This window comes from Scyliorhinus canicula, chromosome 10 (assembly GCF_902713615.1).
Source record: "Scyliorhinus canicula chromosome 10, sScyCan1.1, whole genome shotgun sequence".
Lineage (NCBI taxonomy): Eukaryota > Metazoa > Chordata > Chondrichthyes > Carcharhiniformes > Scyliorhinidae > Scyliorhinus > Scyliorhinus canicula.
The window spans coordinates 26156327-26172764 of record NC_052155.1 but is presented as its reverse complement, the minus strand read 5'-3'; the positions used below and the strand labels follow the sequence as shown (position 1 = coordinate 26172764).

At 45.5% G+C, this 16438-nt stretch overlaps 1 protein-coding gene across 11 annotated transcripts in view; it reads left to right on the top strand.

The window, feature by feature from the left end:
* The window catches only part of LOC119972287 (focal adhesion kinase 1), a 585346-nt gene that overhangs the window by 306107 nt on the left and 262801 nt on the right, over positions 1 to 16438 (top strand). For 7 of the 11 annotated variants that reach the window (XM_038808746.1, XM_038808741.1, XM_038808740.1 and 4 more), the window contains one exon: positions 14349 to 14366. The exons of the other annotated variants lie outside the window; for them this stretch is intronic. In XM_038808746.1, coding sequence (XP_038664674.1) covers positions 14349 to 14366 — 18 coding nt within the window. The remainder of the gene's footprint in view (positions 1 to 14348; positions 14367 to 16438) is intronic. 11 annotated transcript variants of the gene reach the window in all.

Genomic DNA, 16438 nt, shown 5'->3' with positions numbered 1-16438 from the left:
TGGAACTCCTGAGGGAGTTCAGAGCCTTCTCAGGTTACAATTTTAACCCGAGTAAGAGCAAAATCTTCCCTGTGAACCTTCAGTGTGTGGGAATCAGAGTTGGGGGAGCCCACGACTGAGCCTGGATCCACAAGTGGAACCTATCGGGTCCAGTGGAAGAGGTTATGGGGACTTGCGGAGGTGAGACCAGTTCCCACATGGTGGGGCGACTGCAGACAATCAAAATAAATGTGATGCCAAGATTCCTCTTTCTATTCAGATCATCACCGTACTTCATCCCCAAGGTCTTCTTCACCAAAGTAGGCAAACTACTCATGCGTTTGCGTGGGAAAGGGGACCCCGGGATACATAAAAGTGTCCTGCAAAGAAGGAGGAACATGGGGGGGGGCTTGGCCCTTCTAAACCGCCTATTCTACCACTGGGCGGCCAACACAGAACAGGTGAGAATGGAGGAGACCACCTGCAGAGAGACATCCCTCCAAGCACTGGCTAAGGCCCTCCTCCCACTTTCCCCAAGTACTCAAGGAGCCCAGTGCTAGTGGCCACTCTGAGGACGTGGAACCAACCCAGGCACCATTTTCATCTGGGATTGATGTCCACTATGGCCCCCACCTGCAGAAACCATAAATTCACCCTTGCAATGTTAGATGCCTCCTTTAAAAGGTGGAGACAGGACAAAGGGGTACTGACGGTATGGGACCTATACATAGACAGCAGAGTAGCGACTCTGGGCGAGACTAACAGACAAGCTCCAGCTCCCGAAAGGGAACAAGCTCTGGTACATGCAACAAAGGAACATCATCTGTAAGGAGACCGCAACGTTCCCCTGCGGCCCAGACACATCCTATCGGACAGACTTCTGACATCGGACGAACTAGGGGACGGTAGCTGCGCCAACATATACAGATGACTACGAGAGGAAATAAGAGTACCGCTGGATGAGCCATGGGAAAAATGTGAGGAAGAGTTTAGCATTGAAATAGGGGGAGGACTCTGGATCGAAGCGCTGCCTTGGGTAAACTCCACCAGCTCATGCATCGGGCTGAGCCTGTGTGACCAGAAGGTGTAAGCGCGGGTTTCTCCCGGGGGTGGGGCACAAATGTGAATGGTGCCAGGGAGGCCCAGTCAACCGCAGGTTCAGGTCTTTCCCTAGTCTTGTCTGGTACTGGACCACCTTTTTTGAGGCCATGTCCAAGGTTGTGAGAGTGAGGGTGGATCCATGCCCACTCGTGACGGCCTTCAGGATATCGGGACAGCCAGACCTCTTTACACGGAGATGGGCAGACGCCCTAACCTTTGCCTCGCTGATTGCCCGCTGGAGACTCCTGCTCGGCTGGAGATCAGCAGCGCCACCCAAACAACACAATTGTGGTAACCAATCACTGGGGCCCAATGTAAACAGCTGTATATATGTCTCCTATGTATTCATACCTGATTACTCCATTTTCCCTTTTTTCATTTTATTTTTCTATTTGTATTTTTTTATTCAGTTGTCTATTTTTTGCAATGTGATCACAATAAAATGCAAAAAAAAACATTTTTTTTTAAAGGGAAAATAATTAATGAAAATTTCAAAGAATTTAACCGAACCACACAAATACAGAATATGCCTCTATCAATCAATAAAACATACAAGACACTTAAAAAATGCTACTTAAATAGAAGCTGTCGTTATTAGTGTTGTCAATCAAAATAAAGAACGAATAGAACATAGAACATAGAACAGTACAGCACAGAACAGGCCCTTCGGCCCTCGATGTTGTGCCGAACAATGATCACCCTACTTAAACCCACGTAACCCGTATACCCATAACCCAACAATCCCCCCATTAACCTTACACTACGGGCAATTTAGCATGGCCAATCCACCTAACCCGCACATCTTTGGACTGTGGGAGGAAACCGGAGCACCCGGAGGAAACCCACGCACACACGGGGAGGATGTGCAGACTCCACACAGACAGTGACCCAGCCGGGAATCGAACCTGGGACCCTGGAGCTGTGAAGCATTGATGCTAACCACCATGCTACCGTGAGGCTACCGAATACTTCTTTAAAAAAAAACGATTCATATTAGTTTTTTCTCTCTCATTCTTCCTCCTTCCTTAAGATTCACAAGCTTTCCTGATGGCTTTTGGAGGGTGGGCGTAGAAAGTTGGAAGATGAAGATAGGAGGATTGAGATTGCAAGGGCTAGGGGCTGGGTGAAGCCGAAGGGTTCCTTGAGGGAACCTGCTGGGGTGAGGGTGTGGGATGCATTCCTACTCCTCTTGGACCATAAAGAATGCACAGAGCTGCTGCTGACCCAGAGGGCAGAGGGATGTTTAAAGAGGAGACGGGAATTTAATGTGTGTAATCTGACCCTTATGTGCAGGCTTCTGCCACCATTTGCACACGTTTATTGTGATGTCTTGAGTGCCAGCTGCAGGCAAACTGAGCACTTTTATCAACTGGTTAGAATCCCCAACCATACAATTGGGAGCCTGATTTGAAATTAACTTGTGCTGCGCAGGTTTCCCTGGTGGATTTAGAAACTTGACAGTGAAATAGAGTCAGCAGCAGCTCTGTGCATTCTTTATGGTCCAAGAGGAGTAGGAATGCATCCCACACCCTCACCCCAGCAGGTTCCCTCAAGGAACCCTTCGGCTTCACCCAGCCCCTAGCCCTTGCAATCTCAATCCTCCTATCTTCATCTTCCAACTTTCTACGCCCACCCTCCAAAAGCCATCAGGAAAGCTTGTGAATCTTTTTTTTTTAAATTTAGATTACCCAATTATTTTTTCCAATTAAGGGGCAATTTAGCGTGGCCAATCCACCTACTCTGCACATTTTTGGGTTGTGGGGGCGAAACCCACGCAGACACGGGGAGAATGTGCAAACTCCACACGGACAGTGACCCAGAGCCGGGATCGAACCTGGGACCTCAGCGCCGTGAGGCGGTTGTGCTAACCACTAGGCCACCGTGCTGCCCAGCTTGTGAATCTTAAGGAAGGAGGGAGAATGAGAGAGAAAAAACTAATATGAATCGTTTTTTTTTAAGAAGTATTCATTCGTTCTTTATTTTGATTGACAACACTAATAACGACAGCTTCTATTTAAGTAGCATTTTTTAAGTGTCTTGTATGTTTTATTGATTGATAGAGGCATATTCTGTATTTGTGTGTGATACCAAGCCACACAAGGTGATATTCGAACAAGTAGGTTTGGTGCAAGTAGGTTTTAAGAAGTGCCGTCAAGGAAAGTGAGCTGGAGGGGGGAATTCTTCAGCTCATAATTTTGTACACCTCAATTAAGTCACCCCTCAGCCTTCTTTGTTCCAAGTAAAATAACCCCACCCTATCCAATCTCTCCTCATAGCCATACGTTTCTAGCCCTGGTAGCATTCTTATAAACCTCTTCTGCACTCTCTCCAGAGCAATTATGTTCTTCCTGTAATTTGGTGACCAGAATTGCACACAATACTCCAGTCGTGGCCTCGCCAGGGTTTTATACAACTCCAGCATTATATTCTTACTTGTATATTCTATACCTCTGCCAATGAAGGAGAGCCTTTAGGAACCTGTGTACTTGTATGCCAAGATTTCTCATTTCATCTCCTCTTCTAAGTATATTCCCATTTATTGTGTACTGCCTATAACTGCTTGACCTCCCTAAATGTATGACCTCACCCTTCTCTGTGGTAAATTCCATCTGCCACTTTATCGCCCTCTCTACCAACCCATCGATATTATTTAATATAATTTAGTTTGTTACTTTGATAAGAGGTGTTTCAGTACTGCGTCAGGGGAAGAGAGCTGATTGGAGGGAGTCAAACATGGGGCGGGATTCTCCCGTACCCGGCGAGACGAAGTGGCGTGAACCACTCCGACGTTGGTCCGCCCCGAAGGTGCGGAATCCTCCGCACCTTCAGGGGCTAGGCCGGCGCCGGAGTGGTTTGCGCCCCACTGGCTGGCATGGAAGGCCTTTGGCGCCACGCCAGCCGGTGCCAAAGGAACTCCGCCGGCTGGTGCGAGTTTGCGCATGCGCGGGAGCGCAGCGGCTGCTGACGTCATCCCCGCGCATGCGCGATGGGGGGGGTTCATCTACGCGTCGGCCATCGCGGAGGCTGACACGTAGGAAAAGAGTACCACCACGGCACAGGCCCGCCCGGATCGGTGGGCCCCGATCGCGGGTCTGGCCACCGTCGGGGCACCCCCACGCCACCAGGTCCCGCTGGTAAGGGACCTAGTCTGATCTACGCCGGCGGGACTGGCAAAGATCCAGCGGGACTCCGGCCCATCGTGGGCCGGAGAATCGCCGGAGTATTCGGCGGACGGCAGCGATTCTCCGACTCCCGCCCATGGAGTTCCGGTAAAAAAAGAAGTATGAACTTGGGAGATGTCAACACTGCGGTAATTTGTCAAGCAGGAAGGATCAAGTGTTATTTTTTGAGGAGAGGGGTGATTTCATAGATATCATAGAATTTACAGTGTAGAAGGAGGCCATTCGGCCCATCGAGTCTGCACCGGCTCTTGGAAAGAGCACCCTACCCAAGGTCAACACCTCCACCCTACCCCCATGGCCCAGCAACCCCACCCAACACTAAGCGCAATTTTGGACACTAAGGGCAATTTATCATGGCCAATCCACCTAACCTGCACATCTTTGGACTGTGGGAGGAAACCGGAGCACCCAGAGGAAACCCACGCACACACTGGGAGGATGTGCAGACTCCGCACAGACAGTGACCCAAGCCGGAATCGAACCTGGGACCCTGGAGCTGTGAAGCCATTGTGCTATCCACAATGCTACCGTGCTGCCCACGAAGGAGATAAGGACAGAAGCTGGAGAGAGAGAGAATGTCAATCAATGTGAGAGGCTGGAAGGGAAATTGAGTGGTTGGTATTTAGTGGAAAGAGGGTTGAAAGGGCAGAAAGTGGATAAGGTGAGCTTGGAGAGAGCATGAAGGGAGCATAGGGATAAAGGTCGGCCATTTGGCCCATTGAGCCTGCACTGCTATTCAATTAGGCCATGGCTGACCATCTATTTCAATGCCACTTTCCCTTGCTATCCTCATATCCCTTGTTGCAATTCATATCAGAAGTTTCCACAGCTCTCTCAGGTTGAGAAATCCAAAGCTTCACTCTCCTCAGTGAAGAATATCATCCTCCTCTCAGTCTTAAATGGCCTTGGCCTTATTTTGAGACTGTGTCCTCTGTTTCTAGATCACCGCTCAGGAGAAACATCCTATCCACATTTATCCTGCCATCTCCTGTAAGTATTTTGTAATTTTCAAGGCGATCACCTCTCATTCTTCTAAACTATAGAGAATACAGGCACAGTTTGCTCAGTTTCCCCTCGAAGCAGTCCCACAATCCCAGGGATTAGTCTGTTGAATCTCCATTGCAATTGCTCTATGGCAGGTATATCCTTCCTTAGATAAGGAGACCAAAACTGTACGCAATGCTCCAGGTGCAGTGTCACCAAGATGATGCAATTGCAGCAAGACAACTTGACTCAAATCCCCTTGCGATGATGGCCAATGTATCATTTGCCTTCCTAATTGACAGCTGCACCTTCATGATAGCTTTCAGTGATTCATGAACAAGGACACCCAAGTCCCTTTGGACATCAACACTTCCCAACCCCTCTCAAATTAAAGAATACTCTGCCTTTGTGTTAGATTTAGTTTTATTGTCATGTGTACCGAGGTACAGTGAAAAGGTATTGTTCTGCGAACAGTCCAGGCAGATCGTTCCATACATGAAAAACCTAGGACATACAATAAATACACAATGTAAATGCACGGACGTAGACATCTGGTGAAGCATACAGAGTGTAGTGCTACACAGTAGAGAAGATGAGTGGAGAGATCAGCTCAGTGCATAAGAGGGTCATTCATGAGTTTGATAACAGCGGGGAAGACGTTTTTGAATCTGTTAGTGCGTGTTCTCAGACTTTTTTATTTCCAGCCCGATGGAAGAAGTTGGAAAAGAGAATGACTCGGGTGGGAGGGGATCTTTGATTATCTGCCCACTTTCCCAAGACAGTGGGGGGTGTAGGCAGAGTCAATGGATAGTAGGTGGGTTTGTGTGATGGACTGGGCTGTGTTCATCACTCTCTTGAGTTTCTTACGGTCTTAGGCCAAACAGTTGCAATACCAGGATGTGATGCAGCCAGATAGGATGCTTTCTGTGGTGCATCTGTACAAATTGTCAAGAGTCAATGTGGACATGCGGAATTTCCTTGGTTTCCTGAGGAAGTATAGGCGCTGTTGTGCTTTCTTGGTCTTCGCATTGACGTGGGTGGACCAGGACAGATTGTTGTGATATGCACACCTGGAATTTGAAGCTGTCAACCATCTCCACCTTGGCACCATTGATGCAGACAGGGGTGTGTACGGTACTTTGCTTCTTGAAGTCAGTGACAGCTACCAAAGTGAATAATTTCATACTTCACATCATATTCATCTGCCATGTTCTTGCCCATTCACTTAGCCTGTCCAAGTCCCTTTGAAGCCTCCTTGCATCCTCCTCACAAGCTACATCTCCACCTAGTTCTGTCATCAGCAAATTTGGAAATATTACATTTTGTTCTTATCCAAATTATTTATATATAGATTATGAACAGCTGTGGCCCCAGCACTGATACTTGTGGTATCTCACTGGTAACCATCTACTATCCCAAAGAATTTTCCTACTCTGTTTTTTTCCCTGTTAACCAATTCTTAATCCATACCAGTATTCCAAAAAAAAGAGATGTGCTATCAAAGCTTTTCCTCTTGCACTCACCAGCACAGTGTGCAAGAATATCTGTTGTAAAGGGAGCAACAGACTGGTTTGAATTTGAACAATGGTTTTGCAGTTAACTGTTCCCTGGTGCATTGTCCATGGCAACATCTCGACCAATCACAGTCCACTTGCCAAACAATCAGCACACTCTTCCCATGCAGTATAATCCCCTTCTAATTCTCATGCCAGATTTTTAAAAAATTGAATTCAAACCCAGGATATGAACCAAGGTCCCCAGAGCACTACTCTGGGTCATCTGGTCTATCAATCCAGTACTAATACCACCGTGCCACCACTTCCCGTCTATCGCCCACCTTTCCCAAACTACCCCCATTTCCTTATTATCCAAATCTCTGCCAATTTCATACCTGAATATACTCAAAAACTCACATCCACAGCTCTCAGTGGTCATGAATTTGAAAGATTCAGAACTCTTTGAAAAAATATCTCATCATAGAAAATAGGAAACATAGAAAATTGGAGCAGGAGGAGGCCATTCACACCTTTGAGCCTGCTCTGCCATTCATTATAATTATGATTGATCATCCAACTCAATAGCCTAATTCTGCTTCGCCAGCCCCATATCCTTTTATCCCTTTCTCCCCAAGTGCTATATCTAACTGCTTCTTGAAGACATACAGGGTGGGATTCTCTCATCCCACGGCAGAGTGTCCACGCCATCGCGTTTTATGACGGCGTGAACGAGCCGCTGCCAGGACTAATTCTGGCCCCTATACGCGGTTTGAGCCCCTCCAGCTGCCGACCCCAGCACAAACTGGGCGCTGCGGGATCCACGCATGCACAGTGACGCCGGCTCCAACGCGCACATGCGCAGTAGCCTCCTTCGACATGCCGGCCCCGATGCAACATGGCGCAGGACTACAGGACGGCGCATAGGAAAGGAGGCCCCCAGCCTGAGAGGCTGGCCTGCCGATCGGTGGGCCCCGATCGCGGGCCAGGCCACATCGGAGGCTCCCCCCGGGATCCCCCCCCACCTCCCACAGGCTGCCACCCAACCCTTCCATGCTGCATTCCGGCCGGCTGAAAGCAGGTTAGAACGGCGACGATGGGACTCAGCGTTTCCACAACGGCCACTCGGCCCATCCCGGCCCGAGAATCGGCGGGCTGGCCGCATAGAGCGGCCCACAACCGGCGCCACGCCAAACACACCGGCGCCATTGGCGCCGATTCTCCGTTCAGCGGGGAATCGTGTGCTGGCGGCGTGGCCCGGTCACGGGGATTCTCTGGCCCAGCCCCGGGCTGAGAGAATCCCGCCCACAATGTTTTGGGCTCAACTACTTCCTGTGGTAACAAATTCCACAGACTGACCACTCTCTTGGTGAAGAAAGCTCTCCTCAGCTCTATCCTAAATGGTCTATCTTGTATCCTCAGTCTCTGAACCCTGGTTCTGGACACACCCACCATAGGGAACATCCTTTGTGCATCTACCCTGTCTAAGCCTGTTCGAATTTTATATGTTTCTATAAGATTCTCATGAACTCCAGCGAATACAATCCTAACCAATTCAATTTCTCCTCATAGGTCAGTCCCACCATCCAATGATCCCACCATCCCACCTCCCCAACGACTCCAGCAATAACACACCAGGACACCAGTCCTGATCCTGCCCAGGTGTAACCCATCCAGTTTGTACTAGTCCCACCTCCCCCAGAACCGGTCCCAATGCCCAATAATCTGAAACCCTCTACATCACATTCTCTCTTCGACCACATATTAATCCAATATATTCTGCTATTTTTACTAGCACATGGCACTGGCAGTAATCCTGAGATCACTATCTTTGAGGTCCGACTTCTCAACTTCCTTCCGAAATCCCTGGGCGGGATTCTCCTTTCCGGGGACTAAGTCCCCTTCCCGGCGGGAAAACCGGCGCGAACCACTCTGGCGTCAACAGCCCCTGAGAGGGCGGAATTCTCCACACTTCTCCACGATGGATGCCGGAGGGGTTGGCGCCAGGGACTGCAAGAGTCAGCGCATGCACAAAAGGGCCGGTGTGATCCCGCGCATGTGCGGAACCGTCGGCGTGTTCTGCCGCATGCCCTGGGGCGCGTTTCTCCGCACCGGCCCTGACGGAGCCCTACAGGGGCCGGCATGGAACGAAGGAGTGTCCCCAAGGCTTAGGCCCGCCCACAGATCGGTGGGCCCCGATTGCAGGCCAGGCCACCGTGGCCCCCCCACTCCACACCCCCCCGGGGTCGGATCCCCTCGCCCCCCCCCCCCCCCCACCCCCGAGGACCGCCCCAGCTGACCTACCTGCCAGGTCCCGCCGTGTGGGGCCATGTTTAATCCACGCCAGCGCGGCTGGCCAGAAACGGACGGCCGCTCAGCCCATCGGGGCCCAGAGAATTGCCCGGGGGGGGGGGGGGGGGCGCTGCCATCGACCCCCGACCGGCGTTGCATGGAACCCCCCCCCCCCCCCAATCAAAAACCAGCACCGGAGAATACGGCAGCCGGCGGCGGGGTGGGATTTGTGCCGCGCCCGGGGATTCTCTGACCTCTCTTTACAACTACTTTGCATCCTTCTCGCAGTTTACTTCTTATCAAGCTTTATATTGCCAGCCAGTTTGGATATGCTCATTGAAGCAATTCAAATAGATTAGAAATAACTGAGGCCCCGGCACTGATCCTGACAGTACCCCATGTGTTACAGCCTGCGAGCCCAAAAATGACCTATTTATTCCTACTTTATTCTCTCCCTGAACCATTCCTCAGTCCATGCTAATATATTAGCCCTAATGCTATGAGCTTGAATTTTGTGAGTTCCTGTCCTAGGGAAAATTATTATTGCAGAGACTGGGAAAGAGGAGAAAAGGGCAATGAACATAAATGGACAGAGATAGGAAAGGATTAATATGCATTGTGGTGGTATGAATGTGAGCACTGCCATTGGTGCAGAGCATGGGTTTCCTATTGGCTCTGGCTGGTCATGCGCCTCTCGTCCGATTGGCTGGGACTCCTCACCAAATGGTCGAGAGGCAAGTAGACCCTGCCTCCGAGGTGGGGTATAAGTACCCAGAGTTCCTGGCGGTCGGCCTTTCTCTGTAGTCGACCACCGGGCTAACAACTAGCTGATTAAAGCCACAGTTTGGATCTTAATCGTGTCTCGAGTCCAATTGATGGTACATCATGCATATTGTGTTTTCTTGAGAAAATCCACTTGAAACTGGAAAAGAGAAAGCAAAATTTCAAGCTGCAAAATGCAGAAATGGAAAATTGAAGAAAAAAAATGTTGGAATGTATTTTATTGAAGTGACTCTGAGGTAATGAGTAAAGAAATAGTCGAACGATAGTGCAGAACTGAAGTATTTCTGAAGAAAGTGTCATGCTGTCAAACTTTATCTTGCACTCATCAGGACAAATGCAAGAAAACCAAATTCCAAAGGGGGGAATTTATATTTATGCATGAGATTCAGCATCCCTTTTGTGTCTGTGCTGATGAGTGCAGGCTAAAGAGACACAAAACAGCATGCGTTATTTCAGCAATGTGAAGAAACAACTTTTTATACAGTTGTTCGCAACAATGGGTGACTGCTTACAGGTAAAATACATCACTGTTGAAGTGAAAATGCACATCTCAAGCTAAAGGACATAGAAGTAATTATGTTCTTTTGTTGCTTAGTGCCTTTGAAGCAGCTCTTCATGGCATTTGAAAACTTTAGCGTTTCATAAAAGTTTAAGGTTTCTGTGTTCATTAAATTTCCAACTTTAAACTATTTTGTATTTCATCATGATCTCCAATCTTTCCTTTATTCTTGTCAACACTGAAGGAATGAATCATTGGCAGCCCAGAGTTAAAAAATCCAGACGCTTTCTTCCCTTCATCCTCTGCTCTCATCATACACCCAAGGGTACTGGATTGCTGTTTGACTTCATGCAAAATCTAGAGCATTGCCTTGATGAATTTAATTGTAGTCTTCAGTCTAACACCTCAGCTTTGTGGTTGAGTTTGCACTAGTCTTTAAACAGCACTTCTGTTTGTAGTGTTTATGCAAATTATCATTTGGCATATGTACCGTATAACCTGTCGATCAACCGGAGCTATTTATCCAATAAAATTGAATGCTCATCTTTGTATTTAAAGGTGATTTATATAAATGGACATAATTTTTTTCCTGGAGATGAATGGTCCAAACAGTTAGAACCATGGAACAGTTGGTGTGCAGAAAGAGGCCATTCAGCTCATACCTAATTTCCAAAAAACAAACTTTACTGTTGGCAGTTACTGACAAATAGTAAGGAGAAATCTTAAAATCGAAAACAAATACGTCTTCTTGCAAGAGAGATGGCAAAGTAAATTATATGACCACCGTATTCAAGAATGTTAAGTCACCTTCAAGTAACATGTGTTTTGTTGATGACCTGGTAGTGCAACATGCAATAATATCAACAGTAACATAATATTCCAATAACAAATTCTGAAAATGCTCTGCGAGTCAAACAGCATCTGTGGAAATGGAAACAAACAGAGGTTTTTTTTATAAATTTAGAGTACCCAATTCATTTTTCCAATTAAGGAGCAATTTAGCGTGGCCAATCCACCTACTCTGCCCATCTTTGGATTATGGGGGGCAAAACCCACACAGACACGGGGAGGATGTGCAAACTCCACACGGATAGTGACCCAGAGCTGGGATCGAACCTGGGACCTCGGCGCGGTGAGGCTGCCGTGCTACCCACTGCGCCACCAGTCTGCCCATGGAAACTGAGTTAATATTGGAGATCAATGGCATGGAGATGAAATGTTAATTTTGTCCCTTCTCACCTTCCAAGACCCCAAAAACTCATTCAGAAGAAACAGCAATATATTTACAACTCTGCAAACAATGAGATCTAACTCTGATTGAGTAACTACTTTGTGGAGCACCTCCAATCAGTGCAAGTATAACCCTGAGCTTCCTACCGGCCAACATTTATTTTAATTTACCATTCCACTCTCACCATGATCTCTCTCTATCCTCAGCCTCCTATACTGTTACAATGAAACTCAACATGAACTAGAGGAACAGCAATGTCAGGAATGTTAAAGGCAGTATATAAATATAAGATACCCCAAGGCCTTATGGTGCTACTGGGTCAGTTGAGCAAATGCTTGGTCAGAGGGGTAAGTGTTGACTGTCTTAAAGGAGGAAAGTGAGGTAGAGAGGTGTAGGGTGGGTATTCCGGAACCTGGGACTTGGACACAGCCACCAGTGGTAGAGCGATTAAAATCACGGATGCACAAGAGGCCAGAATTAGAGGGGTGCAAATATCTTGGAATGTTGTGCGGCAGGCGGAGATTACAGAGGCAGAGGGGCTGGACCATATCGGGATTTGGAAACAAGGATGAGAATTTTAAAATTACACTGTAGGTCAGCAAACACATGGTAATAGAGGAATGGAGCTTGGTGTGGGATAAGATATGGCCATAGAGTTTTGGTAACCTCAAGCTTATGGAAAATAGAATTTGGGAGACCAGCCGGAAATGTATTAGAATAGTCAAGTCTGGAGGTAATGAAGGTTGGAATCAGGGTTTCAGCAGCATATGAGCTGATACAGGGTGAAGTTGGGGTGATGTGCTTAAGGTGAAAATAGGTAGTTTTTGTGATAACATGAATATGGGGTCTGGAAACATATCTAATGTGACACCAGGATTGCAAATAGACACACTGTTGACAGGGAGAAAATTGGAGTTGGTTCAGCTTTCAGTACTTTAAAGTCCTCTAGACTCAATGTTGAGTTTAACAATTTCAGATCATAACGTCTGTCCCCATTTTCTTTTTGTTTTTTACTTCTGTGTTTTTCAGATAGCAGCTGTTGATAATGATTCTGCTTGTCCCATTTACGTTGCCTCTAGACCTATCCTTTGGTCCTTTACTTGATCCTTTATCATCAGCTTCTGCCTTTCACTGCCATCCCTTTTGCCATTTCATCATTCCTGCCTTCCACTGTATTTCCAACCTCCCTTTTATTCCCTTTTCCTTTGCCAGCCTCAGTACTTGCTTGAAGCCTGTTACATCACTAATTATTTCCAATTCTGATGAAGGGCATTGACCTGAAACATTAACTTGTTTTTCCCTCCTCCGATGCTGACAGACCTGCTGAGTATTTCCAGTATTTTCTGCTTTTATTTCAGATTTCCTGCATCCGCAGTATTTTGATTTAGTCTAACTTCCAAATGTACTTACTATAATTTGCTTGCCCGATAATACAATATCTGAAATTCACTCTGCTTTTTCAACTAGAAATTGCTCTACTCTCAGATTTATAATTGATATTTCTTGAAGGGAATTTGAGAGTTTTATACCACACACACATATATATGTATATATATATATGCTTTATATATACTTTATATATGATTTCTGATCTTTATTGAAAATATGAAATTAAAAATCTGTATTTAATGCCTCTTTCCATTTTAAGTTGAAAGTAGAGCAAGATGTCATAAAATGCTAACTGACTTATCACCATGTTTTTTTCTAACCTTTTTAACCGATGTACTGATACTTCGTAGTATTTTTGCAAATACTTATTCTTTTCAACCCAAAGCATGCACAAAGGAACTTTTCAATATTAAAATTATTCTAATGTACTTTTAAAAAATATTCTTTGGTGCTTAAGCTGATATGGTGACTGGTATGCCCAATTTTTAAATAAGTAATCTACTGAGAGCATTCAACGATGCCTGAATAATTTCTCCACCTCGAATTTAAGGACATTATAGACAAAATTTTAATGCACTTTGCAAAGTTACTCTGATGATTATTCCTGATTCAGCACTTGGCTTCCATCCAGCTCCTTCCCCAGGCCCTCTCCAAAGGTGCTTACAATGCTGCTGTTGGGATGGTCACAGACTGCATAACAGAAATCCCTGGCATATTGCTCAATTTGCTTTTCACTCTGCAAACATGGGCCCAGATCTTGCGAAGTTATCCTGCATCATATTATTTCCCTGAGGAATCTGGGCAACATGCTCATCACACTGCAATTGTTCAAACGCCGAGGACTGACTCCAGCCCAAACTAATTGAATGGAAGTGTCCTCTTTCTGCTGACTTCTGGGTCCCAAGTGAAGTGGTTTTCAGTTTTGTCAGCCTGATGGACGTGAAACCTTAGCAGAAAGTTGGTCAACAGCAGTATTAGATACTCTGATACATCAAGGTTCATCTTGCTTTTAAATAAATTGGGAGGCAAGGTAGTGATTTATTCTGTATCTGGGCAAGCTGTACTTGAAGAGGGAGGGAGTGGTTAATGTTGACAGATGCTGCCAAGTGTCGAAATTGGTTTAATTTTCAGTATTAATACCTTTAATGACTCGTCCCAAAGTTAAGGATGAGAAAATTAAATATTAACTTAATTTTATGGAATTTATAAAGATTTGTTTTTAAACCAACCATTAATTCAGTTTTCATTTGTTGTAGCAATTCCATGTAATTTAGATTTGCTTGCATTTTCTGCCCCTTTTGTTCGTGAAAGTTGATTCTTGTCTTTGTTTCTTGCCTCTGATAATAATGCAATTTTTCCACTTTTTTCCCTTCCTTGTTTCTCTTTTCTTTCTCACTTGCTGCCTGGATTCACAGATGAAATTAGTGGGGACGGTAATTGTTATGCTTAAAATTACAAAAAAAATTTAACTTGCTAACAACAATAATTCATGTTTTAGAAGTTTTTGGTTTGAGTATAGATATTAGGAAAATGTAGTCTGACTTTTGCATACGTTCCACACATCACTTCAGAAACTTCTTTTAAACCAAATAATTAGCATATTTACTGTTGGCATTTTCATTCTGTGCACGTGAATCAACAACTACAAAATGTACTAACTGCTTTCTCAATGTAAATATTGCTACTAACAAGAACGGTATTGTTTAGATGTTCTTTACATTAGACATGTCTTTTGCTGTCTGATTCTCCTCGCACCATATTTTGCAGCAGGAGGATAATTTTCATGCCAGCTTTCTGGCAGTGCTATTAACTGTTGGTGTGTGGGAGTGATCTAGGACAGTCATTTTGCTTTTCTTCTTCCTGGAAGGTGTCTGGTCTCCGCTCAATAACATTTTATAATAATAATGTTGAAATCAGAATATAATTGAATGGGAAGCTCAAGGGCATGGTCTCTCAAAATCAATTACTCCAGCATTTTCTGCCATCAATGTAAAATTAGGCCTTCATCAAAATCAGCACTGGCTTTTGATTATTTCTGACATTGATAAATGAGATCTGACCGTTATGTATAATCATTTTATTTATTTTTGAATATTTACCAATGTACTTAACTGGGAGGAAGAATTAAATCTCCTCCAATTCTGATCAATTATCGAACTATGTTAACCAATTTTCTTTGCCAATGAATAGCTATAAAAGTAAACCAATCTGGATTCGACCAGGTTCAATGATTCCAATCTAAAATAATTTTAAGCTACTAGTGGTAGCTATATGTCTGACAGCTTCAAAAGTAAATGAATGCATCAAATTCTGCATCATAGTATTGAGTAATTCAAAGACATTTAGGGGCAGATTGAGTGACTATTTTTGGCAGATTATGATTGCTGATCAATGAAGTAAATGAGGCATTGGCTGCCATTGGGCGTTGAATTCTACTCTTACTTTCAAACGAGCCCAAACTGGTCAGATGCAGGCTTCTTGACCTGTTGGCAAACTGGTCAGATGCAGGCTTCTTGACCTGTTGGTTTCTTAGTATGTTTTGTGATTATTTCTCAAACATAGTTAAAAATCAGGGTGAGGTTATTTTTTAATTTGTTGAGGGGATGTGGCTTTGCTGGGAAGACTAGCATTTATTGCCCCTCCCTAATTGCCCTTCTGAAGATGGTGGTGAACAACCTTCTTGAACTGCTGCAGTCTATCTGGTGCAGGAATGGCCACAGTGCTGCTGAGAAGGACATTCTAGGATATTGATCCTGTAACAGTGAATAAACAGAGTTATAGTTCCAAGTCTAGATCGTTTATGGCTTGGAGGGAGACTTGCAGCTAAAGATATTCCCATGCACCTGCTGCCCTTGTCTGATCAGATGGGAGCAATTGTGGCTTTGGTGGGCAGCACAGTAGCGCAGTGGATTAGTCCTGCTGCCTCATGGCGCCGAGGTCCCATGTTCGATCCTGGCTCTGGGTCACTGTCCATGTGGAGTTTGCACATTCTCCCCGTATTTGCGTGGGTTTCGCCCCCACAACCCAAAAATGTGCAGGTTAGGTGGATTGGCCATGCTAAATTGTCCCTTAATTGCAAAAATGAATTGGGTACTCTAAATTTAAAAAAAAAATTGTGGCTTTGGAAAGTGCAATTGAAAGAGCCTTGGTGAATTGCTACAGTGCACCTTCTATATGTGCATGCTGCTGCTACTGTGCGTCGATGGTGGAGGGAGTGAATGTTGAAGGTGGTGGATAGGGTACTGTTGAACTGTTTTGTTTCTCGTCCTGTCAAGTTTCTTAAGTGTTGCTGCAGCTCAGTTGACCCAGGCCAGTGTTGAATAGCCCATCACATTCTTGACTTGTTCCATATTGTACAGGCTTTGGAGAGTCAGGGGTTAAGTTATATTCTACAGGGTTCATAGCCACTGATCTGCTCCTGTTGCCACAGTATATGGTTGGTCCAGTTCACTTTTTGGTCAGTAGTAATTCCAGGATGGTGATGGCGAGGGATTCAGTGGTAATG